This window comes from Hydra viridissima, unplaced genomic scaffold (assembly GCF_058129835.1).
Source record: "Hydra viridissima isolate aposymbiotic clone 2 unplaced genomic scaffold, HvirCarnegie_v1 scaffold_2, whole genome shotgun sequence".
Taxonomy (NCBI): domain Eukaryota; kingdom Metazoa; phylum Cnidaria; class Hydrozoa; order Anthoathecata; family Hydridae; genus Hydra; species Hydra viridissima.
In genome coordinates this window covers 16,483,838-16,504,295 of record NW_028324301.1, presented here as the reverse complement: position 1 = coordinate 16,504,295, position 20,458 = coordinate 16,483,838, and the positions used below count along the sequence as shown (strand labels likewise).

The following is a 20,458-nucleotide window of genomic DNA, read 5'->3' as shown; positions in this document are numbered from 1 at the left end:
TCCGACATGTAAAAACCAGTTAGGCGATTTAACACGTTCGCTGCCGAGCTATTTTAAACTATGCTTTATTTCTTTGCTGAGCCATAATATCTGCAATGATTAATTTTTTCCGAGACTGTTTTACGTAATTTCATTCTCATTGCCAAGGCCAGATATCAACATTTCAATTAAAAAATATTTTTAATCTGAAATAATTCTTTAGTATTTTTTATTCTGAATATAACTGACAAAAAAAAAGCACTACGAGTATACTCGTAGTTGGCAGCGAAAGTGTTAACTCATCAATTAACAAAGACACAAAACGAAGTTCTCGAGGTGATGGTTGATTTATCAAACAAATACGAGTTTCTGGAGTCAAAAGAAAATTTGGAAAAACTCAATCAAGAAGTTGAAAGAATAAATGGCGAATTCACGGAAGCGATGGAACATGTAAATAGATGGATATTGTGCAACGGAAGTGAAAGATCTAATTTTGACCAAAGGATGAATCGAAAACCTATGCTGACAACGGAAAAGCAGCAACGTGATCAATGGTCGAGTATTCGAAAATTAAAGGACGAAGAAAAAGATAATAGCGAATGCGAATCAATCAAATCGACTCATAGCCTGCGTACAACAAATAATTTAGATGAAAAGACAGCAAAAATTGGACAGGATTTGTGGAAACAAATAAAACGCGTTTCTATACCAATATTTAATGGCGATAAAAAGAGCTACGAAAATTGGAAAGCTTCATTCAACGCATGTATCGATCAAGCTCCAGCGACAGCTGAATATAAATTACTTCAGTTACGTCAATATTTATGTGGCGACGCATTAAAAGCAATTGAAGGACTTGGGCATTCATCGTTTGCCTATGAAGCTGCAAAAGAAAGACTTGAAAGAAAATATGGCGGAACGAGGAGAAAGGTCCTCATGTATTTGGATGAATTGAACAACTTCAAACCTATGAGGAAAAACCAACCAAGAGATTTGGAAAAATTCGCCGACTTGTTGGATGTGGCAGTAATAAACTTAAAAGAAGCTAATAGAACTGAAGAACTTGGTGACGGAACATTATACCACCAACTGCAAAAAAAGGTTCCAGAGATGATGTTAATAAGATATAAACGTTGGGTGCATGAATACAGATTAAACGAAAATGTTGAAACTCTAAAAAAGTTTATTGTTGAAGACGCGGATTTTCAAATGGCAGCAACAGAGACTCTTCACGGCTTAAAAAAAGGCACTGGTAGCAAACCGTCTGAAGGAAATTCATACTTTACAGACAATGAACGAAAAAAGAAAACAAATTGGATAAAAAAATGTGCTGCTTGCAAAAACGATCATAAAATATGGGAGTGTCCAACATTTAAAAATCAAGTTGTTGAAGAAAGATGGGAAACAGCCAAGAAATGTAAACTCTGCTTCAGATGCTTAAACTCTAATCATTTGTCAAAGGAATGCAGGAATACAAGAATTTGTGGGATTGACGGCTGTACAGATACTCACAATCGCTTGCTTCACAAAAAGAAACGTCAAAATGAGAGAATTTCTGAAGAACCCAAGAACATGGTAATTGAAAACTCTCATATATCAAACATCCAACTACATTCAAAACACGTCATGAACTGTATATCGCTTCGAACGGTGCCGGTTATTCTTCGTAATGGAAATAAAAGAGTTGTAGTTAACGCAATGCTTGACGATGGAAGTACAAAAACGTATCTGAATTCTGATGTGGCGGCTGAGTTGTCACTGCAGGGTAGAACAGAAAAAGTAACTGTAAACATGATAAATGGAAAAGTTGATTCGTTCGAAACGATACCGGTGGAATTCCAGCTGGAATCATTGAATGGAAAAACAATTTTAACAGTGGAAGCCTTTACAGTAAATAATGTAACTGGAAACTTAAAAGCTGTTAATTGGAGAAAAAATGTCAAATAATTGGAGACATCTGAGAAACATCAAGTTCCCAAATATTGGACCCAAACCAAAAATTGACATTCTAATTGGTGTGGACTATGCTGAGTTGCATCGTGCAATTAAGGAAGTAAGAGGAGAATTTAATGAACCAGTGGCCCGGCTAACACCGCTTGGATGGACATGCATTGGCGGCACTGGAGGATCCCTTCAAACACACTTTACGAAAATGATACCCAAGGCAAAGGAAATAGAAGATGCGAATGACACCATTAAAAAGTTGTGGGCAATTGAAGGTGAGGAAGAGATGCAATTTAAAAAAATAATAACAAGCCCAGAAGAAACTACCGCCCTTAATATTGTAACAAGTTCGCTGAAAACAGAAAACGGAAGATATGAGCTAAAATTGCCATGGAAAGAAAATAGACAGCTGGATGATAATTATACAATGGCGTTGAACAGACTACAAAACACGGAAAAACGTCTAATGAAAAACTAAAGTCTCGGAGATGAGTATAACAAAATTATTAAGCAGTATCTAGAAAAGGGATACTTGGAGAAAAGCGATAAAAAGAATCTAGGAGATGGTTGGTACTTACCACATTTTCCAATTCTCCGTCCCGAGAAATCAACCACAAAAGTCAGAATAGTGTTCGATGGATCTGCAAAACACAATGGTAAATCCATTAACGACTTTATCTATCAAGGACAAAAACTTCAACAAGATCTTGTAACAGTTTTACTTCGATTTCGAAAATATCCAGTCGCTTTAGCTTGCGATATAGCAGAAATGTATTTACGAATCGGAATACATAAAGATGATCGAAGGTACCAACGAATTCTATGGAGAACTTTGGATCCAACTGCTGAGCCTGATGTGTTTCAGTTTAATCGACTGGTTTTTGGGATCAACTCAGCGCCTTTCATGGCTCAATTTGTAACACAAGAACACGCAAAAAAGTATGCACAAACATTTCCTTTAGCTTCTGAAGCTGTTCTTGAAGCAACTTACATGGACGATACAATAATTTCTGTAGTTGATGAAAAAGAAGGAATTCAATTGTACAAAGAACTCACGCTACTATGGAGTTCAGCCGGAATGTTTGCACGAAAATGGCTTTCAAACTCGGTCGAAGTTCTTAAAATAACACCCGAAAATGATCGTGCAGAACATATAAACTTAGATTCTGGAGAATTACCTGCCATGAAAATGCTTGGAGTTGTCTGGGAAGCAAAACCTGATTTATTTACTTTTCATTCCGTCGCTACCGAAGAAAATGTGGTATATACAAAAAGATTTTTGTTAAAAAAAATGGCAACTTTGTTCGATCCATTGGGTTTTTTATCACCATACATCATTCGAATAAAAATAATTATGCAAGAGTTGTGGATTGACGGAATTGAGTGGGATGATCGAATTCCGGATAGGATTTTGAAAAATGTTGATCAATGGTTTCAAGAACTAAAAGATCTTTCTATGATAAACATTCCTAGATGTTTACAAACGACTTCAACAGTTGTAAACCGATCCATACACGTTTTTACGGATGCGTCTTGTAAAGCATACGGTGCTGTTGCTTATCAACAATGTTTGTATGACACAGGAGAAGTGACCTGTGTAGTCATAATGTAAAAGTCCCGAGTAAGTCCATTGCAATCTATCAGTATACCAAGACTGGAGTTACTTGGAGCTGTTCTCGGTTTACGACGTAACTATATGGTGTGATAGTCTTAACGTTTTATGGTGGATAAGGAATCACAGTCGAAAGTTGAAACCATTTGTTGCTAATCGTGTCGGACTCATTCAATCAAAGACTGAACTAAAACAATGGAGGTACATACCTACAAAAACTAATATAGCCGACTTATTATCTCGAGGAACATCGATGAATGAGTTAAAAAACAATGTATGGTGGCATGGACCAAGTTTTCTGAATTCTTTAGAGGAAAAATGGCCTCAGAATCACGTTGAAATCACACAAGAAGCTTCAATTGAAGTAAAGAAAAACGCTGTGTTAATGAATTTCCCATTATCTTCCGAAGTAGTAAATCAATTGCTTGATATAAATCAATTCTCATGTTGGAAAAGACTTGTCAGAGTTAACGGATGGATGTATCGATTTATAAATAACTGTCGATGTAAAATTGATTTGCGTATGATAGGTGATATAATTGCTGATGAATATCATGAAAGCGAAAAGGAAATTATTGTTAAAGCTCAACAGGAAAGCTTCAAAGAAGAATATAACAACCTTAAAAAAGGAAAAACAATATCAGTATCATGCAAAATTATATCTTTAAATCCACAAATTGATGAAGACGGCTTATTACGCTCTTGTAGTCGATTACAAAATGCTTACTACTTGCCTTACGATGTTAAGCATCCAATAATTTTGCCGAAAGGTCATGCGGTTACAAAATTGATTGTTAAATATTACCATGAAGAAGGAAATCATGTAATGGGAACAAATCAGTTACTCACAAAATTATCAGAACGATATTGGATTATACGAGGGCGAGAAGAAATCCGCGATGCAGAAGCAAAATGCAACAAATGTAGAAGAAGAAAATGTAAACCTGCTCAACAGCTTATGGCTCCTCTGCCAGCAATTCGCTTAAAGGAACCACTACGTGCGTTTGCTCGAATTGGCATTGATTTTGCTGGGCCATTTCTAACGATGCAAGGTAGAGGGAGGACACGACAAAAAAGATACTTATGCTTGTTTACCTGTTTACTATCACGAGCAGTACATCTCGAGATAAAATAAAGCTTATAATTTAGATACAAATTCATTCCTCAATGCCTTTTTTCGAATGGTGAATAGAAAAGGATTACCACTGGAGGTTTTGACGGACAACGGAACAAATTTTGTTGGTGGATCTCGTGAACTAAAAGAACTTGTCAATAGCTTAGATAAGAATAAAATTACCAACTCTACAGCTGATAAAGGAATCAAGTGGTACTTTAACGCTCCACTAGGACCTCATCTTGGGGGTGTGTTTGAAATAATGATCAAGGCTGCAAAACGCGCAGTATCTGGAATACATGAAAAGGCCGATATTACTGATGAGGAACTCCATACGGCCTTTACAGGTGCTGAGAGTTTATTGAACTCCCGCCCATTAACGTATCAGAGTGCTGATATAAAAGATGATGTTCTATTGACTCCTAATCATTTTTTAACTGGACAAGTGGGAGGACAATTCGCTCCCGACTCAAGTCAATCAAAAAATTATCATCCTAAAACACGTTGGCGTCGAGTACAAGAATTATTACATCACTTTTGGAAAAGATGGTTGCGAGAATGGCTTCCCTCTTTATCAAAGCGGTATAAATGGAATCAAGAAAGCCGAAGAATGAAAATAGATGATATTGTATTAGTCATTTCTCCGGATACAGCCAGAGGACATTGGCCGCTCGGTAGAATTACAGAAGTATTTGAAGGAAAAGATGGACGTGTAAGAGTTGTAAAAGTTAAAATTGGCGAAAAAGAATTTATACGACCAATTACAAGATTGTGTCTTCTTGAGTTCGATACCATTGAAAAGGTTTGATAGACTGGAGTCTATCAAAGAGGGGGAGAATGATCGGAAGAAATTTACGTTAACGCTATTTTTGTAACTTAGCTTATTATGGGACATTCCGATCTTAATTATGCGTGGTTGTGGTATTTGGGTGCTTTACCATAAGTGCTATATATAGCCCATTTATGAAGATTGATAAAAATAATTTAGCTATTTTTAACCGGTCAAAACTGTATAAATAGAGTAAAAATTTATTAAGAACATGTTGATTAAAAAGTAACAAAAGCGGTGTTGATCTTCAAAATTTAATATAATACGCAATCGGTATTAATCTTGATCACCTTCGGATCATTGATTCTTTTGTCTAAAAGTTATTTTTTCAAACAAGGTGGTTTAATACACAGATACGGCATAACGTGACTTTTTTGAAGCCAGTTTTGAAATTTGGCCGCCATCTTGGTTAACCCAAAAGAATTTCGCGGAACTTAGGATTTTATTTAAAACTTTGTTAAACCAAATCAAAACATTGCAATGATTGCAATCAAATGATTGAATAATTGGTCAATTTATGCTTGGTAATCTATACTATCATGTAAAGAATTGTTTGCTAATTGATAGTCTTCTTCAGTTCATTTCAATAACATTCGGAATACTGAAAAAGACATTCAGATAGCTGTGTTTCAACATGCTACCAACAGAGACTGTATTTCAGATACACGAAAGATTCTTTTGAAAAGATAACCATATGTTTGTGAGTTGAAACAAGTGTGTATTTACATGTATATAAGATAATAAGCTATAACTTAAGTGTATGTATATAAATGCATGTATATGTCATGACACTATTATAACATATATATATATATATATATATATATATATATATATATATATATATATATATATATATATATATATATATATATATATATATATATAATTAAGTTATAACTTTTTATTTAGCTTCATTTAGCTTTATGATTTCAAAGTATTCACGACCTGGTTTTTATTTAATTATAATGAAAGCTTCGAATAATAGAACATGAGAATTCATTCGCTTTAAAATTAACATGCTAATATGCTTTAACTAGCACTCTTACTTTGTTGTCTAGAGTATCTTTTAAAGTTTTTATGGAATATGTTGAAAAGTTCTGTCAATGAATATATAATTAGAGGGGGGGGGGGGGGGAGAAGGTCGAGTAGCGCCAGATTTTTAAACCTTGTTGATATTTATCCCGGGAAAAAAAGTTCTATAGAACTTCTATAAACTTTTGAAACATATGGCCTATAGAAATTCTATAGAACTTCTATAGAATGTCTATTAGTTTCTATAGAACTTGCTATAAAACTTTTTTTTTTTACATACATTAATATAAAAAAAAAGTTTTATAGCAAGTTCTATAGAAACTAATAGACATTCTATAGAAGTTCTATAGAATTTCTATAGGCCATATGTTTTAAAAGTTTATAGAAGTTCTATAGAACTTTTTGTCCTGGGTACTTAAACAAATGCATTAAGAAGAGACTTAATTCACTCATGGATAAGTATCAATCATGGATACCTATCAATCAGATGGCACAAATTCCTATAATAATTCCTTGTGGAGAAAGCGCAGAAATTTATCAAAACAAAAAGGGTTTTTTTTCTTTGAATTGCCAGGTCATTGCAGTTGCTTTAAATTAAATTTTATCTGCTTGTGTTCAATGGCCTGGAAGTGTTTAGGATTCATGTGTTTTTGCTAACTCAGCTATTAAACAAGTTTTAGAAGCTCGCCAACATGTTCATGTTTCAGGTGATTCTGGCTATCCTTGTAAAGAATATTTAATGACATCATTTTCTAACCCAAAAAAGAAAGTGAAATCAGATACAATTACAGCTTGAGAAGTACACACATGTTGAATGTTTTTGTTGAATATTGTTTTGGTATATCAAAAAAACGATACCCTTGTCTTAACATTCCCATACGAACAAAACTGCAAAATTCCATAGCTATAATATCCTGTTTTGTGCTTCACAACATTGCCCTTCTTCTTCATTGTGGAGGCAATGAAATACAAAATAGCAATGAAGAATATGGTGCTGAAGCATTCACAAGAGATATTTTTGCAGAAACAAAGAGAAATCAAATTTTGGACTGATTTTTTTTTTAAAAAATTTTTGTCTGCTTATGGATAAAAAAAATTGTGTCTGATTATGGATAAAGATCTAACAACAAAAACATTATTTGCAAATATTTATACTGCATATTATTTCAAAAGAATTACATTTTATATTTCAAAGTAGTATTATATATGAAAAAAACAATTTCACTAAAAAATAAAGTGATAAATTAAAACATTCTAAAAAAAAATAATTTGGGTCTGATATTGTTTGAAAATAATGTGAAATTTTGGTTATGATATCATTTGAAAAGATCTGTGAAAATTTTTGGATAAATTTCCATTTTAATTTCATGTTCTTTTTGTTTGAATTGTTGCTTTGTCTGGAGTGAGTTTTTTTTTATATTAGTTATTATTTGTTTTTGCATTAATTCTTTTTCATTATCATGAATTTGATTATATTGCTTTTTTGTATTTTTTTTAATAAGAGATTTTTGCTTAACCTTAAATTTTATTCTTTTTCATATATATATATATATATATATATATATATATATATATATATATATATATATATATATATATATATATATATATATATATATATATATATATATACTATTTATATATTTTGGTATTCAAAAGGAGTCTAAGGAATCACATATAAGAACAGGCTTCTAAAAATATTGGGCCACTTACAGAAACAGAAAAGAAAACTTTCATGAAACCATATTATCTTGCTCATTAACACATGTTCCATTAATTATTTCTATACATCCTGGTAATCCTTGAATTTGGTAAAATCTAAATAATGGTTGATAAATATAAATATTTTCTTTGTAAAAGAAAAGTTCGAAGTTTGTATGAAATAGCAGTCAGATATCCATTAAAACTTATAATCACTTTTGCTGAATTATCAAAGAATCAGCTTCTGTTGGAAACTTTATGTACTGATATCTTTTGTTAGCCGTTTGAATTGAAATGTTCTTAATCACTGGACAAACAGTTGACTGATTAACTTTCAGCTCTTCCAAATCTCCTATTACTCTCTAAAAGAGTTTATTTATTGTTACTTGAGTATATTATCATTTTTTGGTATAAAACGTTGTTATTTAAAAGCATAATATAAAATCTACAATAAGAAGGTACCATTTTCTGATACCATTTCTTGAATATCTACTCAGCTGGAATGAACCAGTACCATAAAATGAAAATTAAAAAAATGCAATAGCCAGTTGTTGTACAGATGGAAGAGGACACCCTTGATTGTTAACATTGTTATTAATAATGTCATTAGCTAATATTAAAACAGTTTCTTTGGAAAATCTGTAGCGCCTTTTAAATTCTATATCATTGTAAACTTCTAAAGGATTGGCTCTGTCAATAATAAACCATGGTATATGATATGGCATATTTCTTCTTCTTCTAAAATTCAGCTCATACCGATTCACTTTTGAACGTTTTAAAACAAGTTTTTTTTAATACTTCATATTATTGTAACTACTTCTCATGAACTCTCTTTTACTCCTTTTACACGTATCACTTCTTTGTATAACTGCAACTGTTTTTTACTAAATGGAATTTACTTTTATACTGTAGCCTTAATCAACAGCCTTTAATAATGCTAGGACGTTCGACCTGCTGATAAGCATTTCTAATGGCATCAAAATATGACATGTTGGATCATTACATATGAGCTACAGGATGTTTTAAAAGACACACGTTTTCACAATGTTGGTATTCAGTTTTCTGTAATAAATTCATTGACAAATATACTTTCACAAAGTAACCTTCTAAGTAAATTACGTTAATATACCAAAGTTAATACTTTTGCTTATTAAAAACTCATTTTCACATTTGCAAAGGTCGTAATAAGTTATATAGCAATAGTAAAGTTTTGTTAAGCATCAGCAAAATGATAATGTCTGTTTGTTTGTTTTTTTAAGTTTGCTTTCAAGATTGGTCTGGAGCAGGCTTGAAAAAATGACTTGAAAATTCAAAAATTCTCGTTTTTCAAGTCTGACTTCAGTTCAAGTTCGCTTCATCCATTCCGTTCAAGTCAGACTTCAAATCTGAAGTTTGACTTGAAATTTCAAGTACGCTTCTTGCATTCGGAAGGTATTTTTGCTCTCTCAGGTCTGGTTTGAAGTCAGACTTGAAAACGGTCTATTTTTGGCGGTTATTAAGTCTGACTTGAGTTGAAGTTCGCTTTATGCATTCGCTCAAGTCGCACTTAAGGTTTGAAGTTCGACTTCAAATTTGAAGTTCGGTTCTTGCATTCCACCCGAAATTTTTAAGTCTCTTTTAAGCATTCGCTCAAGTCAAATTTTCAAATCTGACTTGATAAAATCGAACTTGAGATTTCAAGTCGAACTTGACTTAAGTTCGGTTCATGCATTCCACCCTTAAATCAAAACGCCATTTGCACGTGGTAAAAAAAAAATGTTAAAGTAATTTTAACTCTCCTATTGCCGCACTAAACCACTTTCATTCACGAGTCTTTTTTTGAAATAAATTCCATTGGAAACGCTTTTTTTAGATTTTAAAAATGGAGAAAATTTATTAGATATTTCAAATATTGTTGAAGAAAAAATTTTCTTCATCAAAAAAGATCAAGACACCGAAGAATATGAATTTTTCAGAAGATGAAGAAAAAGCATCAAAATGTAGATGAAAAACTTTCAAAATAAAATTACATTTAGCTAAAAAAGAATAAAAATATATGCGCATATCACTCTTTACATAACTTCTAATTATCAATCAGGATTCCTTTGAGGAGTGTAGAGAATAAAGATGACAAGAATTGTTAAAATATATTGGCGAGAATTCTGCAAATAAAATAAGCTGTAGAAATTTATTTGAAAATAGAACAGATTAACAAGGTTTAATTAATTATTTACTTTTAATTCAGTTTTTATTTTTATTCAAATTTTTCATCTTTAATTCAAACTTTATTTTTATTCAAATTTTTCATTTTTAGTTCAAATTTTATTTTTATTCAAATTCAGTATTTATTTTTTTTCAAAAAGTTATTTGATGACTTTTATTGTTTAAAAATAATTTCCGCCTTATTTCCACCACAATTAACTTAAATAAATTGCTCTCGGTTGATCCAATGGGCCACTCTTTTAATCAATCAAAGTTGTTTGTTTTTTTAAATAACACAAATTATTTTGATTGCTTAAACCACAAACAAGCAAAAATGAAAGTAAGAATCCAATATAAAAACCAATAACATGAAAAGGCAAAAGAGAGGTTACAAAAGTCAGGTTATGAAGAATTAAGAGGCTTAGAGGAATTAAGAGTTAGAAATGGGATAGATGAGTTACAGTTTTAAGTGACTTATGGGCAGGTAAACTGGGGTTTAGAGATATAAAGTCAGATACCCCGAAATAAAGAACAATTAAAAAGAGAGAAGGAAGAATTAGCTTTTATTTTAATTTAGTTTTAAAATTAAGAGTTTGTACAATTAATAGTGCTACCATTACACAGAGTGCTACCATTATACAGAACGTTCAGGCATCCCTACATTCTTACTTACCCAATCTTTCTAACCTAACAACCAACACACTATGACATAGCATGACGAATTAAATTTGTAAACTGTTTTCGCACCTTCCTTGGAAGACTTTCTTGCTGCTTGGGTTCAATTCAAAATTTGTTTCGTCGATATCTTAAAGAGCATCTAGACAATGACATAAAACAAAAAATTCTTTTATAAAAAGATTTTTTTAAAGTTTTTCAAAAAATTTCTTGATTCTGTTGGCAGGAACCATTGCTACTGCTCTGTTATAGATTCAGAGGTACAAAGAACTATTCTTGGATTTTTTTTAAGCGATGATTTTAACCAATATTCTGTTGGAAGCCCATTTTTAAACTGTAGAGTATCAGAAGATTACGAAGTTTCCAAACGTCTAAAGCAACCTTAATTAATTTATACTTTGTTTTACATACCATGCCATTTCACCGATTGTTCAACTTCAAATTCAGTTAACACATTTTCAGGACCAGTTTTTTTCAGACCTTCTCCGTTGCGTTGTTTCTTCAAATGCTAACTAACCGTGGGGTATGTCATATTTTATGGAGACAGCATTAACTGATATCCTTCGGAAACGTTTTGCAAGGGTACCTTTACAGAAAGAGCTTCATATTTCTTACATTTTCAAGAAACAGTGACAACTGTTACTTCATCTTTAAAACTGTCACGATTTTCCATGATTAGAAATAAGTTTAATAAAAAAAGTTCTTCAAAAAAAATTTATGCAAAGTTTAACTTTTTTCGTTTAAATGCCGCAAAAAAAAAAAACTTTTTACCGCTAAAAATAGTTTCAAAGTTTGCATAACTTTTAAGTCGCTTATTACTTGAATTACCTATATATTCCCATTGAGGTATTAAAAATGTTAAAGATAATTTTTTTTTTTTTTTAAATATTAATTGTTATCTTATAAGCTGATGTCCATAAAGAATAGAAAAAATACTGTTCGTTAAATCATTGCAAACTTCGTTTTTATTAAAGAAAAACTTCAATGATTAAAATTTAATTATAGTTACATGAAGAATACAAGGGAAAAAACAGACATGTCACATTTCGCTAATTTTGAAAAATATTGCTTTTAAAGTTTGCAAGTGTCTCGTTTTTAAATGCTCATAAGCAAAGGTTGCAAAGGTGATTTATTAGTCAGATCAATATTTAAAATTGGAAGTAGAAAAAAGGAAATAAACTATGATATTAAAATTTGTGACATACCTGTTTTTTCCCTGTGGTTTTTAAATATTAAATTTTTGTTCAGAATGGTTTTAGAACGAATGGTTTCAGTGAAAGGTGGTCAGAACATGTCAAATACTCTAAAGCGTTTTTCTCATAAAAAAGTAAAGCCGCAAAGTTAACACTAAAATAGTGAGTTCTTAAGCTGCGTTCTAATAGATACATGAAAGGAAGTGACATTTTTTCACAGATTTTCAGTTCTTAATTAAGAATTTTGCAAAAAGTGGACAATCGCATTAAAACGTGAGAAGTTTACTACATCAAAGCACTCGGTTCTTTACAGCAATTATTTTTTACTTAAGTTATTATTAAAACGAGTTTTCGAAGAATTTTTAATTTATTGAGAAACTTAGATGCTCTTAACATTCATTTTTACTTTTATTTCGCACGTCGGGCTCTTGCCCTTATTACAAATGGCCGATTAAATTTGTAAACAAAAAAAGCGGCTTCACTTTTCATCCAATAAAATCCCGCTAGTTAGACATCTAGTATATATAATATATCATTGGTCATACACGAGATAAATTTTTCCAAGTTAAAAAAATGCATAATTTGAGAAACAAAATAAATTGAGCTAAAAGTACATGTCATGACAATCAGTCAAGATTGCACCTTGATTGTTTTACAGGGTGCGGCAGCGATTCGCGAACTAATTTTTGGCTAGGTTTTGTGATGTAGATATAACACTTCCGCAATTTGTTTTTGTTGATTAATGTTCAATGAGCGTCTTAGATTTTAATAAAATTGTGAATAGAAAACATTTTAGTTAAAAGTTTTACAATGGAAGCCAAAAGAACCGAAGTTTTAAACTTGATTCACGCGGGTTTGTCTGCGCGTGAAATGATTCGTGTTTCTGGAGTATCTAAAACTACATTTTACTAAGTGAAAAAACGTGGCAGTGCTGAAAGAGCCGAAATGCCATCTCCAGTGAATAAAAAAGTTGATAAAAAGTTCACAGAAAAGCTTAATAAGCATGTTGAAAAGAATCCTACTGTATCCATCAGAAAGACAGCAAATTTTTCAATATTGATGAAAGGACAGTCAGAAGAACTCTAAAAACACTTGGAAAAGTCAGTGTGGCCCGACATTCATGTCAACTTTTAACAGAAAGACTAAAAACTTTACGGTTGGAACGATCAAAGAAGCTTCTGAATCAGCTAAAAAGCCATGCTTCGTCAACAGTTAAAGTTTTCTCAAATGAAAAACTTTTTAGTGTTGACTGTGTGATAAATAGGAGTAATGACAGATTCATTGTACAGAAGGTTGACAAAGCACCACCTGTGTCCCACCAAGCACCCTCAGTCCATCATGATGCTAGGAATCATCGCTTCTAATGGAGAGAAATGCCCACCAATCTACAAAAAGTTACCTCTGATGTGTATATTCGCTTACTAAAACGCTATGTGGTGCCATGGCTGAAGAAGACATTCCCAGAAAACAATTACATCTTTCAACAGGACAATGCACCTTGTCATGGGTCCAGAAAAACTCAACAATATCTTCAGGACAATATGGCTAATTTCTGGCCCAAACACTTTTGGCCACCATCCAGCCCTGACCTGAATCCCCTTGACTATAGTGTGTGGAGCGTAGTTGAGAGTAAGGCTTGCAAAAAGACCCACTCAAGTCTCAAGTCACTAAAGTCATCACTTACCCGTGCTTGGAACTCAATGTCAAGGGACTATATAATAAGCACCTGCCAGTCCTTCCTTCCTAGGCTTGAGGCAGTGATCAAAAAAAAAAGAGACTTAATTGAATGTTACGGTGGGAAAAGTATTTATCTTCAACTTTTCTCCTATTTATATACCATGAAAATAATTTTTTAGTGCTTTAAAAATTCTTTTTGAAAAATGTTCTAAAAAGTTCGCGAATCGCTGCCGCACCCTGTAAATAGCACAATAACAGGGATAGTAATACAAAAAATTTTTACCGTATTGATATTGAATTGCTATTACTAAATTCCAACATTTTAGAATTTGGATCTAAAAAATAAAAAAAGTTTAATCAATTATAAAAGCCATATAAAACCTTATTTAACACTATCCTTATAGTTTCTATGGAACTTCAAATTATTCTACAAGTTTGGTTTTCTTCCATAATGGCAGACTTTAAATCAAAATAACTATAGAAAAGTCCGTGACATCGAGGCTGTTAATTTTGCGTATGAGCTACACATACAAATACGCAGCAGCTCTCGAAATAAATTAAGAAAATAAATAAAATAATAAAAAAAAGTTTGAGCTCAATAGGATCACTTAATATTTCTCCCTAAAGGATTTCTTAGCAAAAAAAACGCATTTGAAACCATAAAAAATGGTTGATTTTAGAGGTCTGATGTTGGCAAAATATATAAGATAACTTTAAAATCATGTTTTTTTTTAATGTAGATATTTACTTAAATATTTGGGTAAAAACGATCTGTATTGTATGTTTTTTATTTCAAAAATAACATTTCAGTATTTTTATCTGAAAAAATGATTGACGATATTTTTGATGAGTACTAGACAACTAATGATGAGTACTAACTCACTTCACTACTCATCAAAAAACAAAAAATTACTGTCCTCATTTTAAACTTAGATTTTTTAAAAAAGGAATTTTTCCAAAAAAAACTTTCAGAAAAAATTGAAAATAAAGAAAGAGAGAGCAAAGAAACAGACAAAAGAGACTGAAATCTTAAAAAGAACTATTATTATCAAAGAAGCTAAGTCAGTCACTGTTAATTGTATGCATCCTATTGAAATATCTTGGCATCAATTTTTATATTTAAGGCATTTAGCTTTCAAAAGGAATGAAGATTCTAAAGCAGAGTTTACAATAAGCTTGTTACGCTTTTAAAACCGCACGAATTAATTTCTAGACCAAATACTTTTTATACAATTCACTTCGTATAGTCCAGCATTATAATCATTAATTTTTTTTTTTTTGAAAACATGAATATTTTTATTAAGGAATATGCTGTCGTCTTTCAGCTATAATTTTACAATAAGTTTCTACTAAACAAGACTTTTAATGTTTTATATAACATCAAAGACCATTTATGAAACTGTTACGTCTTCCTTAATTAAAAACCTGATTCGAAACGAACAATTTATCATTTACTATGCTGTTCTACAATCCAACGGCAGTGAGATAAAAGTTCCCTTTGCTTTGAAATATTCCTTTATTTATACTGCTTTTTTTTTGTTCATATAAAAAAAAAAAGTTGAAAGAGTCATGCAAATGAGAATAAAACAAATAATATATTTCACATTCATTGGTAAATAATAAATCTAGTAGAGGTTTTTAAGTTGAAATAAACGTTTAAGAAACTTAAACATTTTTGTATCCTAAAAAATCATATTAAAGTTCTCTTAGTTTTTCTTAGTTTTCTTAGAGTTCTCTTCGTTTTGGAGGACAGTGTATATATATGTTGTTATCATTTTTAAAAAAGCTAATGTGTAATTTAACATGGGTTTAATGTTGTAGGTTTAATATGTGTAAGAAAAAAAAAAAAGCTTACGTATAATGCTATGGCCTTTCTCATTTTTAAACTTGAGTTTTATATTTCTTATCAAAAGACTTCATTAAATATAAGAAAATCAATCAATATCGATTTTTAAATTTTTATTAGATTTACTGGTTTAACATAAAATTATAAATAATAAATCAAGATTTTATTCAACCGATTGAAGAATCATCAACTTCGGAATATATGACTAGAAAAACGTTGCCTAAAGTTACGATAAACGTATACTTATGCATTCATAGCTACTGTAAATTGATTTAGCTCGATTTATAAGTTGACTATCATAAATTATAACAACAACACCTAATAAATTATATCCAGTACGCAAAAGAAAATTTTGTTCGTATTCGGTAAAGTACACAAATCTAGTGACCTGAAAAATTATGTGATCGACAAAAAATGTGAAGTTGAAAACAAAAGTCCTTTTCAAGAAATATTTGCTCAAAATATCTATTTATAACTCAATAACCTAATATCAAATTAGAAAAATAAATTATTAACAACTCATATCGATTGATTTTCAAATATTTGATGAAGATTTTATTGATGAAGATTCATGACATTATATGTTGAAGATTTATTCATTTTTAATATTTACATATGATAATCCTAATATTACTAATGACAATGTTAATTCCCAATTACATTGATCCACAGGTTTTTAAAAAATTTAACGGCGCTAGTGCACTTTCGCATTCCCCTCCCCCTCCACACCACACATTTTTTAAGTTACAGGCTATGAAAGATCGTCGTTCGAAATGAAGAAAATTAGTATCCATTTTGTTTTTGGTTAGCTTTATCTTTAATTTGAAACAAAACAAAAAGTCTACCAAAATGCTAACATTCGCTATTTTTAACATTAGTTTAAACTCCACAATTCAAAACCACTTACATCTAACATAGCAGATAGCCTGGTTTTTATTGTTTAAAGGTTTATAGATTTTCCTTTAATTATTGTAGCTTTTTAAGACATAAAAATTTAAAAAGAATCCAATTGATTCATTATTAAATTGTGCATTTATTCATCTTTTTTTTTTTTTTTTTTATATAAATGCATCTTAATTTTTTCTGCATAAAATAACAGCCCTGTGATAATAAGCTAATGTTCCAAATAAAGTCCGTATTTTAACCTTATAGATTGTTTGACACATGCAGGACAACTCATTGATTTTTGCAAATAAACTAAACTTAAAAACAAAACTTTTTTTTTAAAACTTTTTTTGAAAGTTTGGGTAGAAAAAAATTTAAAACGAATTTTAAAAAATTTAGTTTTTCATTGCTTTACTCTAAAAAAAAAAATTTTTTTTTATACAGATTTTTTTTTAAACAAACCATAGAGCTCTTTCAAAAAAGTGCTTAGAAATTATTTAACAATTTTTTTTGTGTCAATTTTAAAGTGAAGAATTTCTAATATTCACATGTATGTTATTAATGTTGATTAACGTTGCATTCGACAGTATTTTAAACTTAACCGCTGCGATCGTGAAAACCATGTCCAATAGTTTCCACGATCTCAGCGTATAACTTCATTTTCTCAATATCATTTCAAAATTAATGGTATTCAGAAAATGACGAATATTAACGCTTTATAAAAAAAAAATTTTTTTTTTCAAGTATAAGCAAGCCAAAAATAAAAAATGATAACAATTTTGTAATTTTTAAACAACCATCATTCATTATATGAAATAAAAAAAAAGGGGGAGCAAAAGTGCTCTAGCGCCAAAATAATATCAATTGGATCAGATAATTTAACATCACAAGAAATAATAAAAAATTAAACAACTACACGGTTACCATGTAGAAGCGAAATATAAAACAAAGAAACATTTTATTGAAAAAACCTTTGAAAGTTTGTATAAATTCTTTTTAGTTGAAAATAAAATTGTCATTTAATTTGTTAAAATTAGAAATGGTGGTACTCTAGCTATAGTTCAAATTGAGACAACATAAAATCGTCACTCACATTGGATGTTCTATCCTGTGAGGGGGGCTTCTTGAGAACTCCTGAATTAAGGATCAAATAGACTGCCAACCATGTTCAATTTATCCTCCTGAGCCTCCAGAATCTCTAGCAACATGCTACACAATACCTTTTTTTAATCTGCTCTGGCTCTTTGAGTTTTGGAGTTAACACTTGGGAACTGCATTCTGATAATTTTTAACCACTGCATCATAAAGAGATCTTCAGAGCTTATCCTGTCACCAAAACAACCGGCATCTTGATTTGATTGGCCCTGGAAACATTTGATACTTACTTAAAATAAAAAAAAAAAAACTAAGCAAAACTTTTCAATAGTCCAACCGTTTCACACTAAATATTTTAGAATAACTTCTTTTTTTTTTCTTATATGCAGCTAAAGATTCGATAAGTTTTTTTCAAGCACATAACAAATATGAATCAATCAGAAATACCACGAAAGTTTATTTTTTATGGCGTTTACACCTTGGTAGTAACTAAATGATACCAGTAACAAAAAATATTGACATTTTTTTATACTTGCTATACACATTTCGTCCAGAAAAATAATTTAAACAAAACGTCGATAAATGATCGTCATTAAAATTAGGTTTTCTAAAGATTTCAACTATCTTCAGATGTAACTTCTACAACAGCCACAAAAAAAAACACTTCGTTTCGCTGTCAATTTAAATCTTTGTTTTCATCAAGCATATTTACAATTGGTTTAAGAATTCCCGATTTACGTCAATAGATACGCGTAGTTTGATCAAAAGAACCATTCAAAAATACATCACTTCTTAAAGCTTCCTCATCCATTTCAAAGATACTTTGTTTTATATTTACATTCGATTTCTACTGGTAATGATGTCATCTTTCTGATTATATGATTCTCCACAACAGCAGATGTTACAAGATTCTTGCGACAACATACTATCATTTTCTGCCAGGTTTTCTGTTGAATAAAATAATGAGCATGAGTGCATCAATTTGTTATAATATCTGTTTCAGAGCGCTTGCGGGTGATTTATTATTTTACAAAAACGTACCTAGAGGTCTATTTTCGAATTAGGAAACGAGTTATACCAAGGATCAATTATGCTATAAAATACGAAAATAAGCATAAATTATGCTGTAAAAAAAGAACATCAGTTTAAATTATGATGCAAAATATGAATATAAGAATAAAACTATGCTGTAAAATGTGAATATAAGGAGAATTTACACTGTTAAATATGAATACAAGGATAAGTTATACTGTAATATATCAAAAAAATTCAAAACTTTATGTACAAGCTATATTCAAAGTAAATGAATTATAGGAACAAATTTAAACATCTTTACAATATGAAATAAAAAAAAACTTAATAAGTTAAAAGACTTCTTGAACAAAAACAGATTTCACGCTTTTCATTTCTGACTCTACTAGTGATGTATCCGTATTTATTATTCATACTCTACTAGTGATGTATCCGTATTTATTATTCATAGCAGCCATTCTTTCAGCTTCGTAAAGTCCGAGACGTTCAACTTTATTCGCGTAAGAGTGTTTCAAGTGAGATAACCGTATCTTCTCTTCATCTTGTTCGCTACTCATTTCGTTGATAACTCTACTGAGTTGCTGGTGAAAATCGCAAATGTCATCGCTTAAGCCATTAAGTTCTTCTTGAAATGTTACTGAAAAAAGAGAAATTACTGACTTCTTACATTTCGAAAACTCTGTTGCTAACAAAAGTAAAAAATTATTCTTTTTATTTCATTTGATTTCTTTAAAATATTTATCATATACATAAGTAGTCATTCTTATGAACCGACTCTGTTTGTAAACTTTGAACTTACACTGAGGCCTAATATTATGAGACTTGTTTTTAATATGTCTAACGACATCGATGGTTACTCCGACAACAGAGAAACAACCAATTAAAAGCGCAAGCCATTTCAGAGCGTTGTGAAAGGCAGGAGAGTCTTTTGAAAAAATGTCTTTTAAAACCTGGCCTGCGTCTTGGACAACGAGCGTCTAAAGTAACAAAATAACAATTATTTCTACAAGCATTACTTCTACTTTTAGTTGGACTTCTTCTATTTTCAGTTCATGAAGTAAAACAATGCACATCAAAAAATACCGGAATACGATCGTTAAACGAGGCAGCAAATGCAGAAATTTCGTCGCTTTTTGACCCAATGAAACTTTCAATATCTTTAGTTAAAACCATACTAAAACCAGACATCACAAACCCATAGCCAGTTTTTTTATTTTCAACCGATTGAACCTTAAGCGATTTTGCATCAAGTACTGACTGGTAATCCATCATGGAGAAAGCATCAACATACACGATGTCAACCACTTTCTGCTGCAAGTTATCAAGCATACTTGGTATATCCGTAAAATTTGTTACTAAAAAAAGAGAGCTTAAGCCATTACTGTTTAACAATCCTCTTCATCGCAATTATCACTATTGATTAATCCCTCGTCCTTATCGTCATCTACATCGTAATCTTGATCATGATTATCATGATCATCTTGATCATTAGCATCATCCTCATCATCCTCATCCTCATCCTCATCCTCATCATCATCATCATCATCATCATCATCATCATCATCATCATCATCATCATCATCATCATCATCATCATCATCATCATCATCATCATCATCATCATCATCATCATCATCATCATCATCATCATCATCATCCT

General features: G+C 31.0%; 1 protein-coding gene across 1 annotated transcript in view; it reads right to left on the bottom strand.

Moving 5' to 3' along the window:
* LOC145195994 (uncharacterized) overlaps positions 1-20,458 on the bottom strand; it is a 247,611-nt gene that overhangs the window by 55,698 nt on the left and 171,455 nt on the right. The window contains exons 152-156 of the mRNA XM_090078096.1: positions 19,882-20,153; positions 19,598-19,775; positions 19,211-19,435; positions 17,765-17,826; positions 14,224-14,275 (exon numbers count right to left, since the gene is read on the bottom strand). Coding sequence (XP_089934222.1) covers positions 14,224-14,275; positions 17,765-17,826; positions 19,211-19,435; positions 19,598-19,775; positions 19,882-20,153 — 789 coding nt within the window. The remainder of the gene's footprint in view (positions 1-14,223; positions 14,276-17,764; positions 17,827-19,210; positions 19,436-19,597; positions 19,776-19,881; positions 20,154-20,458) is intronic.